Consider the following 23,466-nt stretch of genomic DNA (forward strand, 5'->3'; position numbering starts at 1 on the left):
TTCTGAACAGACAAGAAGTAACATCAAATGTTTTTTAAATTCTTTATTTGAAATGAAAACCCACCTTCTCTGTCTCCCAGGGCAGTTTTATTTCCCTTTCAGCCCACCAAGTCAAATGAGTGACCTAGATACACCCCCTCAGATGACTGAGGTAAAACTTTGGGAAAATATTTTTAGCCTCTGCATTATTTCTGTCTCCCTAAGTGTGGGCAAAATAACTCTCTTCTAAGGAAATTTGCTTGGGCCGCCCACCCTCATCCTCTAGAATACGAATTTGTGTGTTTTAGAGCTTTCTATTGTTTTTCATTCTGACTGCTTTGCTTCTCACCATTTTGTTTTACATGCTTACCCAAGACCAATTTTATCCCTTCCCCCCTCTCCAGTCTCCTTACATTGTTAAACGTTTAAAATAATAGCACTCATGTTGATGGGGGAAGGGAGCAGGAAACCCAAAACTCATTTCTTCTCCCTCCCCCTTCTGGCAAGTCTAGAGAAATAATATAACATAATATATAGATGTGATTCCTTGGGGTGGGGGTGGGGAATGATTGTGGGTGGTGCGGAAAATTCTGGTAGTTTCTGTGCAAAAGGTCTGAAGACACAAACCCACCCCCTGCATGTAATACGCATGTGCAGTAGACCTATTATGGTGGTTCGTTGTGGGGGAGGAGGGGAATTTGAGAAAAAATAAATATATGTGTGAGAGATTGATGGTGAGATTAGAAGAGAAGGGGCGGGCGGGAGGCGAGGCTTGCTGCGAGACTCCTCCTGCTTTCTTTGGCTGCCAAGCTCCGCCCTCCGTTCCTTGCCCAGCCTCCTTCCTCGCGGTCTTCCCGAGATCTGAGCCGGGGATGTGGGAGAGTCTGGGCTCCAGGCCAGCATTGAGTGGCTGGTGAGACAGAGGTTGGGACTTGGATTTGCTTTATTGCCCTCCCTTTCCTTTCCTTGCCATTCTACTTAGCCTCTACCCACCACTGCCTTCCCAAGTTCGGAAACCTCCTGCTGGGTGGGTAGTGGAGTTTACTGGCTGTGAGGTCCCAGTGCTTGTGCTCCACCCCCAGCTGGTGGTGACAGAGGCTGTTTCCTTGATCCTTAGCCAGTTTGCCTGCCCTTGCCACTGCCCTGACAGCTCCGTTTCCATGTTCGTATTAACCGAAGTCCCAAGGGTTAGGGAGAGCTGGCTGCTGACTTCCTATTTCCTATTACAGTCCTCAGTCTGTTTTCACACCCAGGGCTTTCTGCAGGCACCCCCTGCCCCCCGCCCAGCATCCTAGAGTGTCTTCCTGCAGGAGAGGACACAGGATGCTGGAGTTATGAGAAGTAGCATTGAAGAAAGGAGGTGCTGGCATTCTGAGGCAATGGAAACTGAGGCCTCCGGTCTTAATTTTCCCTTGGCTGTTGTGGGAAGAAGGATTGTGTGTCCTAGAGCAAGGGGCTGGGCCAAGCCTCAGCTTTCCCTCCTGCACAGCTGCCTCTGCCAGAGCAAGACAGGTCTGGCTGGTTAGTCTAGTGTTTGCTGTGGGAGGGAGGCCCACTAGGGCTCCAAATCTGTGTGGCACCACTGTCTTCATCTATGTGGAGTAACTCTTCTGTCTCCACAGACTGTCCAGGGGTCATGGAGACATGAGGGAAGAACCCTCATGGGGCTGGGGGACATGAGGAAAGAACCAGCCCTGACGTCTCTGACAGAGACATCTGGGGAGAAAGTTAGGGACCTAGCTCTGCTGAAAGCAGGTACAGGCTGTCCTCGATTTGTGCTCTTGAGTGTGTGTGTATGCTTGTGCATTTAAGAATACATAGGCAGGGTATCCCATACTGTTTATATACGAATGGGTCAGGATGTCTGGAACTAAATTTAGAGACAAAGGAAAACACCAAGGGACAAAGGGTAGGGCCTCTGAGTTCTCAAAGGGAGCAGGGATATGGAAATAGATTTGAAGGCAGATTCCAGGCTACTTAGGAGGAAGAATATTTATGTAATGGTAGAGACTTTCTCCTGTAGGGTTAGGGTATAATGAAGGAGCCAGGCACTGTGAGCTTGTGGGCTAGAAGTGAAAATGACCAGCTGAAGATTTCTTTTCCTACAAGGCTATGTTGGGGTGACAGGAGGCTGGGTGATTATCTACAGAAATACAAATAGAGGCCTCCCTCTTTGAAAAAAGGATGTCAGGGCCCCAGGGTGTTAGAGTGAGAACCCAGGTGTCCACCTTTGGCTCCCCCTTCTCAGCATCTGGCTTAGGGAGCTGCCAGCTTGTGTCTCCCCATTCCAAGTGCTGGGGTCAAGCCAGGCCAGCAGCTGGGCATGGCTTCCCCAGTTCCTGGGCGGGATGCCAGCTGGCCAAGTGAAGGGAAAGGCAGGAGCAGCCCTGGCGACGACTGAAAGGACCTGCCACAGTCAGAGCCCATGGCCTAGAGCCTGGTCTCTTGTTAGTAGGAGGAGAGAGAAGGGAGTGGTTTGTCTGCTCTTCCCTTCTGACCCCTGACCTCCCATTCAGAACCAGAGCATCCCAGAGTACTCGAAGGACTCTCTGTTTGCATCCAATGAAGAGAGGCAAGGTTTAGAGGAGTTAATGCTGGAATTCCTAGAGAGTGGGAAGTAGAAACCCAGCAAGTGAGGAAGGGTAAGGTAGGGAGGCTGCAGAGACTGGGAACCTAGAAGCTTAGGTTTCCTGGTGCTCTCTGCTCCAAAGATAAGGATGACATTCGGCTGCTGCCTTCAGCATTGGGTGTGAAGAAGAGAAAACGAGGACCTAAGAAGCAGAAGGAGAACAAGCCAGGAAAACCCCGAAAACGCAAGAAGCTTGTAAGTGTTAAGGACTCCTGTCTCTACAATAAGGCTCAGGAGACCCATTCCCACAGACTTAAATTTTCTCTGGTCCTGATAACAGGGGTGGAGGTGGGGGAGGTGGGAATGAAGTCAGGGAGACCTGACTTCTACCTCCTCTTGCTGGCCTGTATCTCATGGATCTGGGACCGTAACTTTGCTCACTATAACCTAGAGAAGAGCCCAGTTTTGGATGTGACTTGGCTTAGCAGCAGAGAGAAGCAGTTGAAAGCACAGGCCCTGGAAGTAGACTGCATGAATTCAGAGCCCAGCAGCCCTCTTTTGTCTTGGGAAATTGATGAGTTCTCTGTGCCTCAGTTTCCTCATCTGCAAAAAAAAAGAGTAAAAATAGATTAGTTACTATTTCATGGGATTATTGTGAAGATTAAAAGAGATAATACATGTTATGTGCTCAGAATAATTCCTGGCACATGGTAGGGCTGAAGAAATGTTATTTTCATTTCTCTCCCTTAGGATAGTGAGGAGGAATTTGGTTCTGAGCGAGATGAGTACCGGGAGAAGTCAGAGAGCGGAGGCAGTGAATATGGAACTGGACCAGGTCGGAAACGGAGACGGAAGCACCGAGAAAAAAAGGAGAAGAAGACAAAGAGGCGGAAAAAAGGGGAGGGAGATGGAGGACAAAAGGTGAGTAGAATTAGGGAGTAAGGGGGAAAAAATCAGTATTAAAGACAGGCATGAGGAGGGAGAGCGCTGGCAGGGTGGGGGTTGGGGTGCTAAGTAGAGAGGCTGTAATGGGTGAGGGGTGGGGATTGGGCTGGAGAATGGAGCATGAAGCAGAAAGCACAAGGAAGTTCGTGGGTAGGTAGAGGAGCCATGTAGGGGGCCCAGGATAGGGGCTAGAGAATCACCGACCTCACTGAAGCCCAGTCTCTCCCAGCAGGTAGAACAGAAGTCATCAGCAACTCTGCTTCTGACCTGGGGCCTGGAGGACGTGGAGCATGTATTCTCTGAGGAGGATTACCATACACTTACCAACTACAAAGCCTTTAGCCAGTTCATGAGGTGCGGTGGGACTGGAGAGTCCTTGAGAACAGACACTTTATTTTTGGGAGGCCCTAGATCCCTCTGGAATCTGATAAAAGCAAAGAAACTGATCTCCAGAGGAATTCACAACACATACACACAAAATTCCACATATAATTTCAGGGAATTCCTGGACTTCTAAGTACCCAAGGACTCCAGTCAGGAATCCTTCACTGGAAGAGATCATAATTGCAGTGCTAGGTTAGAAAACACTAGTGACAGAACATAGTGAGGACTGATGGCCCTTTTTGCTCTAAGAGTTCCAGTTTCCTCTGCATAACTTCTCTGACTCATAGAATGTCCTCTGAGAGATAACATCATCATTCCCCAATTTCTTCTGCTCAACTATCAAGGCCTCTGCCTCTTCCTTAGGCCCGGTAATAATGGAGGATGCATTGCTGGCAGCAGAGCCTGAGCTTCAGTGGTTTCCAAGTAGAGTAGAGAATAGCAGAGATGCCTTTTGGGGAGCAGGCACTTTACCATAGCAGTTCAATGCTCTGGAGGCAACCTGCTGAAGTTCAGGTCCTGGTATCATCTTGGGCAAGTTACTTTGATCTTTGGTTTTGTATTTTTAATATAGGGATATCATAGGATATACCTCATAGGGGTCTTTGGGAGATTTGAATGAATGGAAACTTCAGTACAATCAGTGCCTGGCTCCTAGAGTGCATTCAGTACCTGGTAGCTGTCATTAGTACTGTTATCTTCCCTACCTCACTGCTAAAGACAGTGCTTTTGTTAGCACTGTGGTCACCCATGTCCCTGCAAGAGCCTAACACTCCACTGCAGAGCAGAATCAGCATGGCCTATCATACTCTACTTGATGGGACCCTCCATCAGGGCCCATGGAACTTAGAAAAATGAAGAGAATCATAGCAACTCATAGTATCACTATGTGGATGAAATAAGATATATGTGAAAGTTTTATGAACTATGAACTAGTATTCAAAAGTAAGGCATTTTTATTGATGTCATTCTTTTTGTTTTATCCTTTTTTATCTTCCATGTGTTTAAATTTTATTTTGCTTTTTCCATTTCTTTTTATACTTCTGTTTTTTTTTTTTTTAACTTTTTTTTAACTTTCTATTTATTTTCAAATTAGTGATATTCTTATTAGGACATATTTTCACCACTCAGGAATCCTAGCTTGTACATAGACTTAATTGATGAAGGGAAATGGCTGTATTCCCAGACCATCTGTGAAGGGTCTGAGTCTTCTGCTTCTATATTTACAGGCCCCTAATTGCTAAGAAGAATCCTAAGATCCCAATGTCTAAGATGATGACCATCCTTGGGGCCAAGTGGAGAGAGTTCAGCGCCAACAACCCCTTCAAGGGGTCGGCAGCTGCTGTAGCGGCAGCGGCCGCGGCAGCAGCCGCAGCTGTAGCTGAGCAGGTGTCAGCTGCTGTCTCATCAGCCACCCCCATAGCACCTTCTGGAACCCCCACCCTTCCAGCCCCCCCTGCTGTTGATATCCAGCCCCCACCCATTCGAAGAGCCAAAACCAAAGAGGGCAAAGGTAAGAAACCCTGTTTGAGCACCTGTCAACCCATTCTCCAAACTGCATGTGCTCAAATTAGAGTCTAGAACTCTTTTGTCTTCTCAGTCCTGGTTGTTGCAGGGGAAATGCTTTCCAGGAAGGGGTCTCAGTGAAACCATAGCCCCGAGAGAGGAGTCCTGAGGACCTCCATTATTCCAGGATGTCATGACCTCTGTTTTTCTCCCTCACCACCCCTCCTTGTTCAGGTCCAGGCCATAAGAGGCGGAGTAAGAGCCCCCGAGTGCCTGATGGACGCAAGAAGCTTCGGGGAAAGAAGATGGCACCACTCAAAATCAAACTAGGGCTGCTAGGTGGAAAGAGGAAGAAAGGAGGCTCGGTGAGTGGCCCCTCCCTGTTTGCTACACATTAGGAAGAGGTAGGTCATGGGCTGGGGGGTCCAGACATGGGGTCCATGAAGGAAGAAGCTAGAGCGGGAGCCAGAGGCCTGGGGAGGGGAGTAGAATCAGGTTGGCCTTCCTGACAGCCATGGGGCTATGGGCAGTATGTTTTTCAGAGTGACGAGGGCCCCGAACCAGAGGGTGAGGAGTCAGACCTGGACAGTGGCAGTGTCCATAGTGCCTCAGGGCGGCCTGATGGCCCTGTCCGAACCAAGAAACTAAAGAGAGGCCGGCCAGGAAGGAAAAAGAAGAAAGGTAAGTGGTGTTTGCCATGTGTGATCCTGTCAGTCTGCTTTCCTCTCATTTCTTTGTTGTCTTTCTTATTTTCAATTTTGACTTTATTCAACCCTTCTCTCTCTCTCTCCCCCTTTCCCCAATTCTTCTCTTTTTCTTTCTCTCTGTTCCCTTTGCCTCCACTGGGGTATATGACAGTCCTGGGCTGTCCTGCAGTGGCCGGGGAGGAGGAGGTTGATGGCTACGAGACGGATCACCAGGATTACTGTGAGGTGTGCCAGCAGGGTGGGGAAATTATTCTGTGCGACACCTGCCCTCGTGCCTACCACCTCGTCTGCCTTGATCCTGAGCTTGACCGGGCTCCTGAGGGCAAATGGAGTTGCCCTCACTGTGTGAGTACTTGGTGCTACCATCTTACGGCTCTTGGGGACCCACCCGTCTATTTCCTCCTTGGTTTCAGTTGTCTTTTTCCTACCCCTAGACGCCTGAGGTTCTCAGTAACAGATGTTTAAGTGACCAGGATTCTAGTTTGTCCTCCCCCCATCTCTTTGCCCCCCAAATCAACATTTTTGGAAACTGAGGTGTCCTGTTCCTTCATTCTCACCAGTCTTTTCTGCCTTTCTAGGATTTAGGTGTTCTATCTTTGCCTGTATTCCAGTCTCTCTCCTTATTTCCTTTCTCCCATCTGTTTTTTATCTGTACTTGGTCTCCCAGGAGAAGGAGGGGGTACAGTGGGAGGCCAAGGAGGAGGAGGAAGAATATGAAGAGGAAGGAGAGGAAGAAGGAGAGAAGGAGGAAGAAGACGATCACATGGAGTACTGCCGCGTGTGCAAGGATGGTGGGGAGCTCTTGTGCTGTGATGCTTGCATCTCCTCCTACCACATTCATTGTCTGAACCCACCCCTGCCTGACATCCCCAACGGTGAATGGCTGTGTCCCCGATGCACAGTGAGTGTACCCATCTCTCAGTGTTTACTGTCAGCCTAGACTCCTTCCCCATCTCTGGGGCCCAAATGTCCAGCTCTTTCTTTCTGTGCTCTCCCCTACACTTTGCTTTTGATTCCCTTGTAGGACCCCTCTCCTCCTACTCTAACGATGGGCTCTTTCTGCCTCTTTCTTTCCTCCTCCTTGTTTGTGTCCATTCCAAAGTGCCCCGTGCTGAAAGGCCGAGTGCAGAAGATCCTGCATTGGCGGTGGGGAGAGCCACCCGTGGCAATGTCAGCCCCGCAACAGGCTGATGGAAATCCAGATGCCCCACCTCCTCGTCCTCTTCAAGGCAGATCAGAGCGAGAGTTCTTTGTCAAGTGGGTAGGACTGTCCTACTGGCACTGCTCCTGGGCCAAGGAGCTTCAGGTACATATAAGGTCCTCTCCTTTTCCCTCTCCTGTGACCCCATTTGTTGCCATTCATTCTCTCTCTTGCTCGCGCTCTCGCGCTCTCGCTCTCTCTCTCTCTCTCTCTCCCCCTGTCTCTACTCTCACCCCCTCTCTCTTTCTTTCTTTCTCCCTCCCTCCCCCTGTATTATCTGATCTTCCATATAGCCTTTGCTTTCTCTCACTTTAGGCCTCCAGCCCTCACACTGTACCTACTTCCTTAGTTTCCATATGTGGTTCTCTTGGTCTCTAGTCCTTTTTATCTCAGTCTTCATTAGATTGTTTCCCTTAAATGTAACGTAGCCTTCCTTAATTCCATCTCTTTTCTTACTTGTTTTTAACCATGTTTTACCAATATCCTCAGTCTTAATAAACCTATTCCCTGCTTCCTTTAGTTTATTACATCCCCACCCATGTCCTGATTCTGTTTTGTTTCATTGTATTCATTCTCCTGCTTTGGCTTTGATTATGTCTCTCATCTCACTTCTTTCATAGCTCCCTTTCCTATGCCATTCCCCCTGCTGGCCTCTTCTCTATTCTTTTTGTCCTCTGGATGGTGGGACTATCTCTTCCCACCTTCCTCTGTACCCCATCAGCTGGAAATCTTCCACTTGGTAATGTACCGAAACTACCAACGGAAAAATGACATGGATGAGCCCCCACCCCTGGACTACGGCTCTGGTGAGGATGATGGGAAGAGTGACAAGCGCAAGGTGAAAGATCCACACTATGCTGAGATGGAGGAGAAGTACTATCGTTTTGGCATCAAGCCAGAGTGGATGACTGTTCACCGTATCATCAACCACAGGTGAATTCTTGGTCCATAGGAAGGCCTTGCTCCTGGGGTATGCCACTCCTCTTGTTGTAGTTGTGGCCTCATATTAGTTGATTAACCAAATAATTGATCTAATTGAGTAACTCCTGCTGCAGCCCCAGCCCTTTTGGCCTTGTTTCTTCTATGGAGATAGAGAAAGCAGCCCAGTCTTGACTTTCATCATTGCTTCCTCTGATCTCTAATAGTATAAATAATGACACATGAATCTGGGGATCAGGACATGAAAGGAAAACATGAAAAACATGCTTCATTCAGAGCAGTGTTTCTAGTACTTCTTTCTTCATAGTACTTATTACTGCTTATTGTTATCCTACATATTTATTTTTCTATTTCTTTGTTGCCTTTCCCAGTCGAATATGAGCTCCAAGCAAATAGGGTCGTTTGTCTGTTTTCTTCACTGCTGAATCATCAGTATCTGGCATATAGTAGGTGCTTAGTAAATAGTGATTAGATAGACAAAAGATATCGGAAGTCTGGGGGTGTTTTGTGACAGTCAATTTTTAGAAAGCCATCCTGAAAAAGTTAAGGTAGTACTTCAGCCATTCTAAACTCCCTTCCAGTGGTTCACCACTGAGGATTAGGTAACAGGTTCTCTTTATGCCGAAAATTGTGTTTCTTAAGAGTTCTTCCCACTTGTGATCCATATTATTTTTCTTCTTCTACCCCACAGTGTGGATAAAAAAGGGAATTACCACTATTTAGTAAAATGGAGAGACTTGCCATATGACCAGTCCACATGGGAGGAGGATGAAATGAACATTCCTGAATATGAAGACCATAAGCAAAGCTACTGGAGACATCGGTGAGAGAGTCAAGTCATGGGTTAGAGGAAGTCTGAGGATAGGGGCATGAAAGCTAAACTTACAGCATAAAATTAGGTACAGTAGGGACAGACCTGATGTAGAATTTGGGAGCCTGGGCTGGGTTGTTTGAGGTGGGGTCAGTAAAGAGGCAGTGTGAGGAACAGAAATAAGATTTAGCCTGAGTAATGAGGAAGAGGATGCTCAGGAGTAGGAAGGGTTGGCTGTAGAGGTGAAATTCAAGGGGCGACGGTAAAGAGTCTGGGAGAAAGGAAATGCAAGAAAATCTATATTTATGGAAAGTAGGAGATACGTCTGGAGTGGGTTCAGAAGAGAGGGGGGTGGTACCAAGGAACAGGCCTCACTCAGATTCTTTTCCCAGAGAACTGATTATGGGGGAGGACCCTGCCCAGCCCCGTAAGTATAAGAAGAAGAAGAAGGAGCTGCAGGGTGATGGGCCTCCCAGTTCTCCTACTAACGATGTAAGTCCTCTCACTTGGCCTTTCTCTCGTTTCTGGAGCCAAGGTGATTAATTATTTCCCAGGGGCTACTGATAGAACTTCCTAGAGTTTTAACAACCTCTTTGAACAGTAGCTCTTTTTCATTATTCAGCCTTGCCCCAGGAGTGGCTATGAATTTCGGTATGAGAGGGAGAGAGCCACTAGAGATGGTAGCACACAAGACTCTTCCACCAGTTTCCTTCCCCATGGTGTTAGTGGGTGTTGTTTTAAAGAATGAGAAGGAGAAACTGAAGACTAGAACTTTCATAAGCTCAGGTTATAATAGAGGGAATTGTAATCCAACTTTGTATTGGTGCCAGGGAGGAGGGAGGAGGAGACCCAGACCAGAGTTGCAGCTGACAGTTCCCTTGAGCTTTCTTACTTCTTGACTCTACAGCCTACAGTAAAGTATGAGACTCAGCCACGGTTTATCACAGCCACTGGAGGCACACTGCACATGTATCAGTTGGAAGGGTTGAATTGGCTACGCTTCTCATGGGCCCAGGGCACTGACACCATTCTGGCTGATGAGATGGGACTAGGCAAGACCATACAAACCATCGTCTTCCTCTACTCACTCTATAAGGAGGTGCTGAATTCTAGGGTCCCTGATGGGGACAGCCAGGCTGAGGCCTAGCGTGGACTGGGGAAGGTGGGAGTGGAGGATAAGGGCAGAGGATGGGAAGGGGCATGGCAGGCAGAGGACTGGGATATACAATCTAGACTAATGGTCCCCCCTACCCTCTATTCCCAGGGCCACACAAAGGGTCCCTTCCTGGTGAGTGCCCCACTCTCTACCATCATTAACTGGGAGCGGGAGTTCCAGATGTGGGCACCCAAGTTCTATGTGGTGACATACACGGGTGACAAGGACAGCCGGGCCATCATTCGTGAGAACGAGTTTTCCTTTGAAGACAACGCCATCAAAGGTGGCAAGAAAGCTTTTAAGATGAAGGTAAGCCCCTCTGCCTCATATCTTCTAAGACTCTCAGATCCGTCATTTCTTTGCCTCAGCCAGGATTTGTTTCTTTATTCCCCGCTCAGCTTTCTCCCTCTTTTCCTTTACCCAGCCTCACACCTCTCTTGCACTCCAGTCTTGGAGATGTAGCAGGTACTCCCAGGGGTGTCCATGGATCTGTCCTTACTGGACAAGTGGTAGAAGTTTGGGGGCCATGTTCAGTAATCCCTGCATGGAGTCAAAGTTGGAGGACAGGCTACTGGCTCCCTTGGGGGAATCATGGTCAGGACAGGGTGTCTGGGTAAAGAATGGGGGTAGAAGTGCTTGGGTTTCAGGTGGCAACTGAATGGACAATGGTTGTGTTGGCAGAGGGAGGCACAGGTGAAGTTCCATGTTCTCCTGACATCGTATGAGCTGATCACCATTGATCAGGCAGCACTTGGTTCCATCCGCTGGGCCTGCCTTGTGGTGGATGAGGCCCATCGGCTCAAAAACAACCAGTCCAAGGTGAGTGAGATACCCAGACCTCAGAAACTTGAGTTTCTGGATGCCCAATTGCCTTAGTCTTACAAAATAAAGTTTCTGCAGTCTGGGAGGCAGGATGCCTGGGAACCTCTAGGGAGAAATCCAGGTTGGAAGAGGGAGAGGACTAGGGATTTGAGGTCTCTGATCCTGAAGGAAATGGAAGCTGGAGACAGGAAAAAGTTGATACTGTGGGCCAACCACTTGACACTGATGGGCTCTTCTGCCTTTCCTTGTTCTCTTTTCTAGTTTTTCAGGGTCCTCAATGGCTACAAGATAGATCATAAGTTGCTGCTGACGGGGACTCCATTGCAAAATAATCTGGAGGAGCTCTTCCATCTGTTGAACTTCCTTACCCCAGAAAGGTTTAAGTAAGTGGTTCCCAAGGGTAGTCTGCAGAGATGAGAGATATAATAGTTGAGAAGACAAGTGGATGGAAGATTCATCTGGAGTGAAGAATAGTGCCTGAGGTCAAAGGCAAAGAACCTGACAGCTATTCATTTCCTTATCTCCTGGCTACTAGCAACCTGGAAGGTTTCCTGGAAGAGTTTGCTGACATATCCAAAGAAGACCAGATTAAAAAACTGCATGATTTGCTGGGGCCCCATATGCTGCGGAGGCTCAAGGCTGATGTCTTTAAGAATATGCCAGCCAAGACAGAGCTCATCGTTCGAGTGGAGCTGAGCCCCATGCAGAAGTGAGATGCAAGGCGGGTTAATCTGGACTAGGGGTTGGGGATTTGGTGGCAGCTTTCTGAAAGTTGCCGACCAACTGCAACATCACAATCTCTTCCTTTATTATGTCTCTTCTATGCCCCCACACTGGTCTTTAGGAAATACTACAAGTATATCCTGACTCGAAATTTTGAGGCCTTGAATTCACGAGGTGGTGGCAATCAAGTTTCTCTGCTTAACATCATGATGGACCTTAAGAAGTGCTGCAACCATCCATACCTCTTTCCTGTGGCTGCTATGGTAGATACAAGAGCTGGAAACTGAGTGAATGCCTGGCTTTTGAAAGGGGGAGGAGTTAAGCACAGAGCTGAAGCTGGGCTGGAAGGCCAGGAACTGGATTTCTGAGAGAAGTAGGGATTTAAAAGTTGTGGAAGCTGGATTTGGGCTTCCAGCTTTCTAGGCACAGTCAGAATGTAGGGACACATTTCCTGACTCCTTTTTCCTTACTTTTCAGGAGTCTCCAAAGCTCCCCAGTGGAGCTTATGAGGGTGGGGCACTTATTAAGGCATCTGGGAAGCTCATGCTGCTGCAGAAGATGCTACGGAAGCTGAAGGAGCAAGGACACAGAGTGCTCATCTTCTCGCAGGTGACCCAGCCCTGTAGCTCATTCTCACCATCAGACTAATCCTTTACCTCGTTCCTGTGGCTGCCATGGTATCAGAGGTTAGGATATGATACCCTTAACAGTTTCTGGTATAGCTAAGTTCCTCTTGGCTTCTGATCCCTGTTCTTTGGAAGTTGTAGTCCACCTTCTTTTAAACTGGATGGAGGGAACGGGGAGAGTGAGCCATCTGCCTCCTCAAGGAGGTCTCTGGGGCCTGGTGTTTTTCTTAACCTTTTTGGGGAGGGGAGGAAAGCCAGACCTTTTGGAAATCTGATGAAAGTTATGGGTCTGCTCTCCAGAAAAGCTGCATACACAATTATACAATTGTGTACAGGTTTTCAGGGGGTTCATAGATTTCTTTGAAACCTTTTCATGGGTCTCAGGGAAGAACCTCTGCCTTAGGAAAAATTATCTTTAATCAAGAGAGTATGACAAGAATGTGGAATGAGGAATAGTTGGGGGTGGGGAAAGCAGCACCCTGGAAGCATAGAACAGGGCAGGGGTACAAGTATAAGGATTGGGGTTGAGAGAGTGTAAAGGAATAGTTAGAACAGACAGGGCCCACCCCACTGCCTCGTCATTGTAGACTCCTGTTTCTCTTGCTCTAGATGACCAAAATGTTAGACTTGCTAGAGGACTTCTTAGACTACGAAGGCTACAAGTATGAGCGCATTGATGGTGGCATCACTGGTGCCCTGAGGCAGGAGGCCATTGATCGGTTCAATGGTGAGGGGGCGAGAACCCTTGGTCCCTGCTGGGTGTGGGAGGCCCAGGAAACCTGTGCCTAGGTCCCTGGGTTGGGAGGGGGCTGGCCTGGGAGGAAACTAGCCACTTGGGCTTTTGAGTTGGGGACACAGTTGTTTGTAGTCAGGGACTATCCAGGAGTAGGTAGACAGAAATACTGGCTACAAGAAAAGCTTGGTTTAATTCTCACCTCCTAGCTCCTGGGGCCCAACAGTTCTGCTTCCTCCTGTCCACTCGAGCTGGGGGCTTGGGCATCAATCTGGCCACTGCTGACACTGTCATCATCTTCGATTCTGACTGGAACCCCCATAATGACATCCAGGTGGGAACTCACCTCTTAGAACTCTTGCACCATTCGGCAAGGAGACATGGGTTCATGGAGGAGGCTGTTGTGCTTCGGGGTCAGAAATAAACCTTTTGGAGGATAGAAGATCCTTCCTTGCCAGCTCCCTTTCCAGATCATGTAGGTGTTGTCTCCCCTGCCACACCCCTGGCCCATCCCCAATTTCTCCCACCCATGCAGGCCTTTAGCCGTGCTCATCGGATTGGCCAGGCCAACAAAGTGATGATTTACCGGTTTGTGACTCGTGCATCAGTGGAAGAGCGAATCACACAAGTGGCCAAGAGGAAGATGATGTTGACACATCTGGTGGTGCGGCCTGGTCTGGGCTCCAAGGCAGGCTCTATGTCCAAGCAGGAGCTGGATGACATCCTCAAATTTGGCACTGAGGAGCTATTTAAGGATGAAAATGAGGGTGAGAATCTTTTCTGCAACTCCCTGAAAGCAGCCCCCTGCTCTCCTACAAGCACTTCTCTTCTGAAACTCTTCAAGAAAAACTCTTCTGTGCAGTCTGTGGAGGAAGTTTGGCCTCTTTCCTTACATGTAGGGTTGAAAACCAACAAATCTCTTCATAGACTCCCAGGGAAAGGGTCTTCTCCAGAGCTTCTGTGGAAGGGAAGCAAAGTAGAATGCTCTCCTATCCTCTTCCTAAAGTTCTACCCAAGGTTCTGGTTGGAACTCATAGAGTTCCCTCTTGTTCCCTATCTCCACCAGGGGAGAATAAAGAGGAGGACAGCAGTGTGATTCATTACGACAATGAGGCCATTGCTCGGCTGTTGGACCGGAACCAGGATGCAACTGAGGACACCGACGTGCAGAACATGAACGAATATCTCAGTTCCTTCAAGGTGGCCCAGTACGTGGTGCGCGAGGAAGACAAGGTGAGAGGCTGGGGCCAGGCATTGTCTATCCCAGGCTGTATCTGAAGGGCAGTGTCCTTTACTGGATCTCAAAGTAGGAGGACTCTCCTTTCTTCTTATTTTTTAAAATCTGATTCCATAGCCATAGTGCCCAGCAAAGAGTAGTAGTGGATCGTAACCAACTTCTTGGTCTAATGGGTAAAACTGGATTTCGGAGAAAGACTTAGGCACAGAAAGCACCAATAAACATGGAGGGATACTCTCTGAGTCAGAGAAAGAGGGATGCAGAGGGCACTAGAGGAAACGCTTAGAAAAGAGAAATAACAAGGAGGAGAAGTATTCTGCAGGTAGTAGATAAGGGAAAGGAAAATGCAATGTCCAGAAAATTTAGAGTTAAAGAGATCTAGGAGGCAGAAGGAAGAAGGACTGGGTGAAGACAGAGGCCGCCAGCATTCATTCTGCTGCCCTTCAGATTGAGGAGATCGAACGAGAGATCATCAAGCAGGAGGAGAATGTGGATCCTGATTACTGGGAGAAGCTGCTTAGGCATCACTATGAGCAACAGCAGGAAGACCTAGCCCGGAATCTTGGCAAGGGCAAGAGGGTTCGAAAGCAAGTTAACTACAATGATGCTGCTCAGGAGGACCAAGGTGAGGACTGCCCCCAATACAGGAACTGAAAAATGAAGAATGCTGAGGAGGGGCCTGGAGGCTAGATGTATTTAGTGGGAAAGAGGCCTAGAGGTCAGGACCTTCCCTACTAAAAGAGAAAGAGATTAGAAAGTATTGGTAGGAGCTACCTTGAGGCCAGGTGGGTTTGCAGGCAATCTAAACTATCTGGTGGTTGTGGAGGCCTCATGTGGACACCCACGAGCCCTTCTTTAGAGCAAGTTACACAGGATTCAGGAGGTGCCCAGAGATAAGGTGGGTGGTGAGTGGACGTGGTTTAGGATATGTGGCCTTGAAGTCAGACTGTGGGCAGTTATTCAGCATCCCCAGGAGGACGAAGGTCAGAGTGAAGGTGCAGAAGTCTCCGAGAAGAGGCATCCAGGTGGAAAGGTCCTGGCAGGGGCTTGTCCAGGGAGCCATCACTGACCACGAAACCCTTTCCCCTCACAGATAACCAGTCAGAATACTCAGTAGGATCAGAGGAGGAGGATGAAGACTTTGATGAGCGTCCTGAAGGTGGCATCTCTTTTCCTGATTTTCTATCATATCTCTTCCCATTTCACTTCCCATGGTCCTTTAAGCCCATAGTTTTTATGTAAATAATGCTTTTTTTTTTTGGTAGAAAAAGTAAAGATTACAGATAAGCAAAAAGATGTGAAAAAAAAAATAACCAGTCTTACCACTGTTAAAATTTGGAGTATATAACCATGCAGGCTTAAATGCCTAGATGAGAGATCAAGAAAGGTTCTATCATTTTATATTCTTAGTAATCTTGCTTGCATCAAATATTTGCTTTTCATTTTTTTAGTATGACTTGATTCTTTTAGATCTACTGAGTTAGTAGTTCTGTAAGTGCTTAGAAAAAAATTGGATGTGCCTCAGATATGACACAGGCCTTCCCTGAGTTCTGTATCTTATGGGAATGGGGTGCTGGGAAGGCTGAGAGGTGGAGAAGGTGGTGGATCTACTAACTGGCGTTATCCTTGCCCAGGGCGTCGACAGTCAAAGAGGCAGCTCCGTAATGAAAAGGATAAACCACTGCCTCCACTTCTGGCTCGAGTCGGGGGTAACATTGAGGTGAGAGCTGGGCCCAAGCCCCTGAGAGTTTCCTCAGGAGAAAATAAAGGCTGGGGGTTTGGAAATTTAATCACTGAGGGGAGAAAGGATCAAGAAATGAGTTCCCTGGACATCAACACTCACCCCCATCTTCAGGTGTTGGGATTCAACACCCGTCAGCGGAAGGCTTTCCTCAATGCCGTCATGCGCTGGGGGATGCCACCGCAGGATGCCTTCACCACTCAGTGGCTGGTGCGGGACCTAAGGGGCAAGACTGAGAAGGAGTTCAAGTGAGTGTGGGTGATATGGGCCCGAGTTGGATGAAAGGGTAAGAGCTTTGGATGTTACTTTCTTCCTTTTGGCTACCACATGATGTGACCTTACTCAACTGACCATCACGCTCCCTGCCGTACAACAACAGTTCCTGGCTCGGTTTCCTGGGGGGTGAGCTCAGCCTGCTCTACCTCCCCTCAGACGAGCCTAGAGAAGAGAGGCCAGGCTTCCTTCCCCGTGGGAGAGGTGGTTAAGAAAGGAGCCTCTCCTGGACTGTTCTCGCCTCACATTCACTTGGCCATGATAAGCGGATAGGGGAGCTGGTGGAAAGGATGAATAGCTGACTGATGGGGCCTAGGAGTGAAGTACCAAAGCCAAGGAGACAGTGGAAAAGCAAGAGGTGGGGCAGATTGGGGGTTAGGATTTATAGGGCTAGTAATGGTGAGATTGAGAGGCCCAGGGGAGGATTCCTGGAGGCACCCAGGGAGTTTAGGATCTAGGGGTTTGGTAATCCTTGTGCCCCCCTCACTTCACTGTGTCCTTCCTAAGGCTCTCCTAACCTACCTTCCACCCCCATGCTCCTTAGGGCTTATGTGTCTTTGTTCATGCGCCATCTCTGTGAGCCTGGGGCAGACGGCTCGGAAACATTTGCTGACGGAGTCCCTCGGGAAGGCCTGAGTCGCCAGCAAGTGTTGACCCGCATTGGAGTCATGTCTCTTGTTAAGAAGAAGGTATCTATCTTCCCCTCACCAAAAGAATCAATCTGGCCTCCTTGGGCCCTGTTTTTTCTCTGCCTTGCATCCCTGAGTTCCAGACTGAGGCTGGTGAGAGATGAGACGGGACTGGAGCTTCCTATGTTTTCAGTGCCTGGAGCTGATCACTTTACTACTACCCCCTCCGCCTTCAGGTACAGGAGTTTGAGCACATCAATGGGCGCTGGTCGATGCCTGAGCTGATGCCCGACCCTAGTGCCGACTCTAAGCGCTCCTCCAGAGCCTCCTCTCCTACCAAAACGTCACCTACCACCCCTGAAGCTTCTGCTACAAACAGTCCTTGTACCTCTAAACCTGGTAATTGGATCAGGATGGTGGGAGAGATGGAGACGAGGCCATTGTCCGATGGGGCCAGACATAAAGAAATAGTCAATATAGGGCGGTTTCTGCCTCCTTCACTCTGCCTTCTCCATGTAGCTACTCCAGCTCCAAGTGAGAAAGGAGATGGCATAAGGACACCACTTGAGAAAGATGAAGCTGAAAACCAAGAGGAGAAGCCAGAAAAGAATAGCAGAATTGGGGAGAAGATGGAGACAGAGGTGTGTGACTACCTGGCTCCCTTGAAGGAAGAGAATTGGGGATCTTGGAGGTTGAGCTCTAGAAGTTCTTCAGTTCATCCTGGTCCATTGTTCTCTTCCAGGCTGATGCCCCCAGCCCAGCCCCATCACTTGGGGAGCGGCTGGAGCCAAGGAAGATTCCTCTAGAGGATGAGGTGCCAGGATTACCTGTAGAGATGGAGCCTGAACCTGGGTACCAGGGGGACAGAGAGAAGTCAGGTGGGTACATGGCCGTAGGGGTAATGGGAGGCTTAAAATTTGAGGATTCCCTCTTCTGGGGTCAGAGAATGAGGGTGACATCTTCCCTCCTGTCCCCTACCCCCTCCCACAGCCACAGAGTCGACGCCAGGAGAGAGGGGGGAGGAGAAGCCGTTGGATGGACAGGAACACAGGGAGAGGCCGGAGAGGGAAACAGGGGATTTGGGCAAGAGAGGTAATGGGTAGAAGGACTGGATACTTGGGTCTCTGAGGGAATCAAGGGAGGTGGAATCTGGGGGACCAAATGCCTGAGTCCTGGGTGGGTAGCTGTTTCAAGGGTCAGTACAGTACAGGGAATAGTCTTGGGACCTGGGAGAAGCCCGTCCTGAGGTGTGAGCTCTGCCTCATCTGCCCTAGCAGAAGATGTAAAAGGGGACCGGGAGCTTCGACCTGGGCCTCCTCGAGACGAGCCACGGTCCAATGGGCGACGTGAGGAGAAGGCAGAGAAGCCGCGGTTCATGTTCAATATCGCAGATGGTGGCTTCACAGGTGTGGGGGGTCTCTCTCACTGCCACCTACTCTTCATTGGAATTTGCTCATGCTCATGGGGTTTCTCATTTTGCCTGAGGCTTCCTGCTACCTTTAATTCCAAGTAACCGCTAATGAAATGGTACATGCTGTCTCTGCTCCTTGCCCTCAGTCCTTCTCAAGTGTACTCCTAACTCCGAAGTTATCTTTAATCCTACCTTAATTCTTAATACTAACTTGAACATTGTTTGTAACTACCTTTATCCCTACCCCCCTAAGCTAACTTTGACCTGTTTCTTTAAAGAGCCCTTAGTCCTCTACCACTATTCAGTTCCTTCATCTATACCTGTCTGTTGGGCTGGATGTGGTTTGAAAACTCCTAATGCCTCATCCATCTTCTGTTCTCTTTTCAGAGCTTCACACACTGTGGCAGAATGAGGAAAGAGCAGCTATTTCCTCGGGGAAACTCAATGAGATCTGGCACCGAAGACATGACTATTGGCTTCTGGCTGGGATTGTCCTGTATCCTTTAACAAAAATACAAGGGAAAAAACGGTTCTCTCAGCCTGGAGAGAGACGAATTACAGAGGAGTCCACATGGCGGGAAGGGGGACTAGCGCCACACTTTGGGGAGATCACGCCAAAAGGCAGACGTGTTCACAGCCTGGCCCATCCCTGTTAAATTCCTTGATGGTCCCCTTCATCGGCAGTCATGGCTATGCACGGTGGCAGGACATTCAGAATGATGCTCAGTTTGCCATTATCAATGAGCCATTTAAAACTGAAGCCAATAAGGGGAATTTTCTGGAGATGAAAAATAAGTTTCTGGCCCGGAGATTTAAGGTGGGGATAAGGGATGAAATAAACAGTGTTGAAGAGGGACTTGTGTCAGTGGTGGAACCAGATCTGGTTGGATGTGGGAAAGGTTAACACTTTGACGGTAGCCTCATGTTTGGGACTGGTCTGGATCTGGGTTAGTGCTGGGGTCACAGTATTGGTTTGGAGCTAGGGATGCCCTTGGCCAGAGGTAAGGGCAGTGTGGGTCTCCAGTGTTGTGTCGGGCCCCCCATCCACTTGCCAACTGCTGTCCGGTCCTTGCACTAACCCTCCCTGTGCCCTCAGCTCCTGGAGCAGGCGCTGGTGATTGAGGAGCAGCTTCGGCGGGCGGCCTACCTGAACCTATCACAGGAGCCGGCGCACCCCGCCATGGCCCTCCACGCCCGCTTCGCCGAGGCCGAGTGCCTGGCTGAGAGCCACCAGCACCTCTCCAAGGAGTCGCTGGCAGGGAACAAGCCAGCCAACGCCGTACTGCACAAGGGTAAGGGCCGCGGCGGCCCCGCGCGGGGGAGGGCCCACAACGCTGCGTAAGTCTTCACCCCGCACCCCTCAAAATCTTCCCCTCTGACCCTTTTACCCTCTGAACCACCCCCCTCTGACCTCTAACCCCACCCCTGAACCACTTGGCAACCCCTTGGTTTTTAGCCTCTAGGATTTGTGCAGCCAGCCCTTATCCGTACCTAATAGCATTCACATCAGTGCCTAATAGAGGGATCCCCCCCCCAAAACTCCATGAGAGTGTGCCATGTCCCCTCCACAGGACAGAACTTCTTTACTGACCCACACACTTGCCATACTGCTAATAGCACCCTCTCGAGGGCCTTGGCCTGTATATAGTTCACAAAAATCCTTAACCCCAGTCCCACAAATCACATTCCTCACAACTCATTTACCCCAGGAGAGAGGCACTACCACCATCCCACCCTTTGACCTTACCCCATGAAACTTCCCTTTGACCTTCAACCCTTCCTCCCAAACCCTCTTACCTTGAAAATAATAGATTAAATTCGAACACCCTTTAACCATCTAATCCTGTCTGATGTAGTGACTGACTCCTGGCCCCTTTGATTCCTGTTCTGATTCCTCGAATCTGTAATGCTGACCCTCTAACTTCCCTCCCCAGTTACATATGTAAAACCTGATCCTTAAATCTTTAACACCACTTACCACCTCCCACGCCCCCTATTTCCTCCCCATCATCCCCAACCCAAAAACATCATTCTTCCAGTATGGGATGTTCTGACAACTCCCCGCCCCCATGTCTTCCAAATGTCCTCCCCATCTCCCTTTTTCTCCAAATTCCCTTTTCCTTGCTTCTCTCTTCATCTCTCTCTGTGGTGATCTGATCTCTCTGCCTCTTTACCTGACACTTAACTTTCCCTCCCCCGAGTCGCCTCTTTTTCTGTCTCCATCTATCATTTTTCTTTTTCTCTGGTTCTTTGACATCTGTGTTCTCTTGCTCTCTTTTTCTGACTTTATCTGTCCATCTGATTCCTCGTCTCTTTTCCTGGCTCCATCTCTTCCTTTCCCTGTCTTTCTCTTGCCCTTCTTTCTCTGTGGCCCGGGCCCCAGTTCTGAACCAGCTGGAGGAGTTGCTGAGCGACATGAAGGCAGACGTGACCCGCCTGCCAGCCACGCTGTCTCGAATACCCCCCATCGCAGCCCGCCTTCAGATGTCCGAGCGCAGCATCCTCAGCCGGCTGGCCAGCAAGGGCACAGAGCCTCACCCCACACCGGTAACCCCCTTTCCCTCTAACTCCATTTTCCCTGTTGGTACTTCTCCTGCACATATACAGACACTTCCATCTGATTCTATACAATATGGAAAAAAATGACTTACTCCAGCACACTCATCACCCTTGAGTCTCCATGCCTATGTTATACTGTACCTCAGTAGTTCTGGAGTTTGTCTTATAACATTTCCTTTACAGCTTTCCTTTCAGAATCTGGACCCTCTAACTTGGGCTTGCTCTCTATTTCAGGCCTTCCCCCCGGGTCCCTACGCTACACCTCCGGGGTACGGGGCAGCCTTCAGCGCCGCTCCCGTAGGGGCCCTGGCCGTCGCAGGCGCCAATTACAGCCAGATGCCTGCAGGGTCTTTCATCACAGGTCAGCTGATGATTTCTTCCCATTCATCACTGCTCAGCTACCCTTTTACTGTTATATCCCATCTCATTTCTTTGGAAGTACCAGTGTTTTATGGAATGGAGTTGTTCTGGGCTTTGTTCTTCCCATCCCTTTAACTTCTCTTCCATTCCCATCGTCAAAAACCTCATCCAGGGTTTCAGTGGTTCTGCGGCTTGGTACCTCTTACCTGAGCCTCCTCCATCTGGGTTCCTTCAGAGAAAAAGAATATGAAATGAGAAGGGGTTATGATGAGAGTTGAAACATGTGTTCAGTCATGCAGGCAAGAGGAATCTCAGGGAGGAGGGGTTCAACCTGGTTTTCCCACCCCTACTCTGCACAATCAGAAATGGCATGAGGTGACCTAGAAGTGAGACTATACTATTGTCGGAAAGTGACGTTCGGGAGTGAAGTAGGGATTGACCCTTCCTTACCTTCTTCCCAAACAGCCGCCACCAACGGCCCTCCAGTGCTGGTGAAGAAGGAGAAGGAAATGGTGGGGGCATTAGTGCCAGACGGGCTGGATCGGAAGGAGGCCCGAGCCGGGGAGGTGATTTGTATAGACGACTGACCGGATCCCAGGCCTGCCCTTCACCCAGGCCCCGTGCCCGAGGCCGACCCCCAGCTCAGTCTCTGGGGCCTGCTGCCAATCCTCCGCCTTCTCCATCCCCTGGGCCACCACTGGGCTAGGAGCCCCTTCGCCCCTCTACAACGCCTCTCTTCAAGAAGGGCCCTTTGTCTTTCTCCACTCCTGCACACTTCCCCCCACGCTTTGAAGACTGTGCTGGTGAGAGGAAGTCTGGGTGGGAGATGGTTAGCAGGGTCTTCCAAGTACTTTTATCCCCCACTGCCAAACATACATAGCTTCTCAATAAATGGTTGTGGGGAGGAAAGAGGTGGAGCCTCCCCAGTCTTTATTTCTTCAATATATGCTCCATCTTGTGCAAGAGTGGGGAATTAGCATTGCCTGGCCATTAGAAACTTTCCAAGGAAAAGAGGTTTGAAGAGAGGAGGGGGACTTGAGATAGGGATGACAGTGAGCCCTGGGAGGGAGGAAGGGAAGAGGAGGGGTGACTGCATGTTTCCTTCCCCTACCTCTCCCCAAGTGGAGGGTAGAACAGTTACAAGGTAGGGAGTCAATTGCTGTTCCGCCTCAGAATAAAGGCGCCTTTCACTGGCTCAGTTACCTCCTGTGTACTGGCATCTTGTGTTGGGCATCTTCCCCCCCACCCCCCTGCCCCAGGGACCAAGGACCACCCTACAAAGTCTAATGGTTGGGTGATACTCCCTCAAGCCAAAGAGGAGCTCCCCAATCTGTCCTAGGGACCCAAGTAACATAGAAAGGGTGGGAGAAAACACAACGGGCCAGATATTGGGGAAGCCTCCAGCTTTGGGGCCCAGGTTCTTGGAGGACTTCTCCCCCTGCTCCTGAAGGCCTGGGTACGGACCAAATTTGAGTGGGTCAGGCAGGGGGCCTAGTCAAGGGACTGCCTTGCCTATGGGACCAGAGCAGAATAGTGGAGGGCAGGGTGGGGAGACATGGGCACACCCTCCTCCCCAGGAGGGGCTGAGGAGAGTGGCAGTTTGCATGGCGAACCCCCCACTTCCTCTTTGCTGCCCCTTCACTTTCTTGCTGCCCCTTTCCCAGTCTCTTCACACCCACTCCTGGTCTGTCCCAATCCCCTCTTCTGTATCAGGTTTATCGGTTGTACATATAAATTATACTTTCCTTTCTGTGTACTGTTATTTTTGAGTGGGGGAGTTCTTTGGGGAGGGGCTGGTAAGGGTAAAGAAAGAAAGGATGTTGCTTTCTGCCATTTCATATTATCCATCTTTTTCTTTTTTTAATCTTGTGACTTTACCTTTTTCTCTTTTTTATTTCTTGGATAATCAACTAAAACTCAAAGGCTTTTTTTTTCCAATACCCACCCCAATGTGTTGAGGGTAAGCAATAGGATACCTACACAGGCTTCAGATTGAGATCAGAGAGATAGCAGGGCTTACTAGACAAGTGTAGTGGGAGGGGTGCCTGGAGAGATTCAGAACTGCCTTCCATTCATCCTTTTTGATCATCCTTTCTGCCTTCAAGTTGCTTAGTTCCTCCAAGAGTCAGCAGAGGTCACTACAGCTCCACAGGTTCAA

The 23,466-nt window shown here is 49.3% G+C and overlaps 1 protein-coding gene and 1 non-coding gene across 5 annotated transcripts in view; both read left to right on the forward strand.

The window, feature by feature from the left end:
• Positions 1-23,058, forward strand: part of CHD3 (chromodomain helicase DNA binding protein 3) — a 24,302-nt gene extending 1,244 nt beyond the window's left edge. Inside the window, exons 1-41 of one of the 4 annotated variants that reach the window (XM_006922343.2) lie at positions 128-151; positions 1,602-1,734; positions 2,691-2,803; positions 3,299-3,469; positions 3,723-3,847; positions 5,104-5,387; positions 5,615-5,745; positions 5,911-6,061; positions 6,239-6,432; positions 6,755-6,988; positions 7,190-7,393; positions 8,010-8,221; positions 8,919-9,050; positions 9,431-9,530; positions 9,946-10,137; positions 10,303-10,503; positions 10,876-11,013; positions 11,278-11,399; positions 11,552-11,725; positions 11,861-12,002; positions 12,217-12,348; positions 12,975-13,092; positions 13,308-13,432; positions 13,634-13,865; positions 14,165-14,331; positions 14,783-14,960; positions 15,429-15,494; positions 15,970-16,055; positions 16,191-16,324; positions 16,894-17,038; positions 17,215-17,377; positions 17,498-17,619; positions 17,721-17,856; positions 17,969-18,070; positions 18,256-18,384; positions 18,777-18,885; positions 19,074-19,206; positions 19,486-19,681; positions 20,773-20,936; positions 21,183-21,309; positions 21,774-23,058. In XM_006922343.2, coding sequence (XP_006922405.2) covers positions 143-151; positions 1,602-1,734; positions 2,691-2,803; positions 3,299-3,469; positions 3,723-3,847; positions 5,104-5,387; positions 5,615-5,745; positions 5,911-6,061; positions 6,239-6,432; positions 6,755-6,988; positions 7,190-7,393; positions 8,010-8,221; positions 8,919-9,050; positions 9,431-9,530; positions 9,946-10,137; positions 10,303-10,503; positions 10,876-11,013; positions 11,278-11,399; positions 11,552-11,725; positions 11,861-12,002; positions 12,217-12,348; positions 12,975-13,092; positions 13,308-13,432; positions 13,634-13,865; positions 14,165-14,331; positions 14,783-14,960; positions 15,429-15,494; positions 15,970-16,055; positions 16,191-16,324; positions 16,894-17,038; positions 17,215-17,377; positions 17,498-17,619; positions 17,721-17,856; positions 17,969-18,070; positions 18,256-18,384; positions 18,777-18,885; positions 19,074-19,206; positions 19,486-19,681; positions 20,773-20,936; positions 21,183-21,309; positions 21,774-21,895 — 6,048 coding nt within the window. In that variant the 5' untranslated portion in view covers positions 128-142 and the 3' untranslated portion in view covers positions 21,896-23,058. Of the gene's footprint in view, positions 1-127; positions 152-1,601; positions 1,735-1,816; positions 2,115-2,690; positions 2,804-3,298; positions 3,470-3,722; positions 3,848-5,103; positions 5,388-5,614; positions 5,746-5,910; positions 6,062-6,238; positions 6,433-6,754; positions 6,989-7,189; positions 7,394-8,009; positions 8,222-8,918; positions 9,051-9,430; positions 9,531-9,945; positions 10,138-10,302; positions 10,504-10,875; positions 11,014-11,277; positions 11,400-11,551; positions 11,726-11,860; positions 12,003-12,216; positions 12,349-12,974; positions 13,093-13,307; positions 13,433-13,633; positions 13,866-14,164; positions 14,332-14,782; positions 14,961-15,428; positions 15,495-15,969; positions 16,056-16,190; positions 16,325-16,893; positions 17,039-17,214; positions 17,378-17,497; positions 17,620-17,720; positions 17,857-17,968; positions 18,071-18,255; positions 18,385-18,776; positions 18,886-19,073; positions 19,207-19,485; positions 19,682-20,772; positions 20,937-21,182; positions 21,310-21,773 lie in introns of those variants that run through there. The other 3 variants (XM_025040094.1, XM_025040093.1, XM_025040095.1) reach the window with 3 other exon arrangements.
• Positions 16,460-16,599, forward strand: LOC112471448. The gene has a single exon (XR_003043317.1).
• Positions 23,059-23,466: the final 408 nt, after the last annotated feature.

The sequence above is a fragment of the Pteropus alecto genome, unplaced genomic scaffold (assembly GCF_000325575.1).
Source record: "Pteropus alecto unplaced genomic scaffold, ASM32557v1 scaffold398, whole genome shotgun sequence".
Classification (NCBI taxonomy): domain Eukaryota; kingdom Metazoa; phylum Chordata; class Mammalia; order Chiroptera; family Pteropodidae; genus Pteropus; species Pteropus alecto.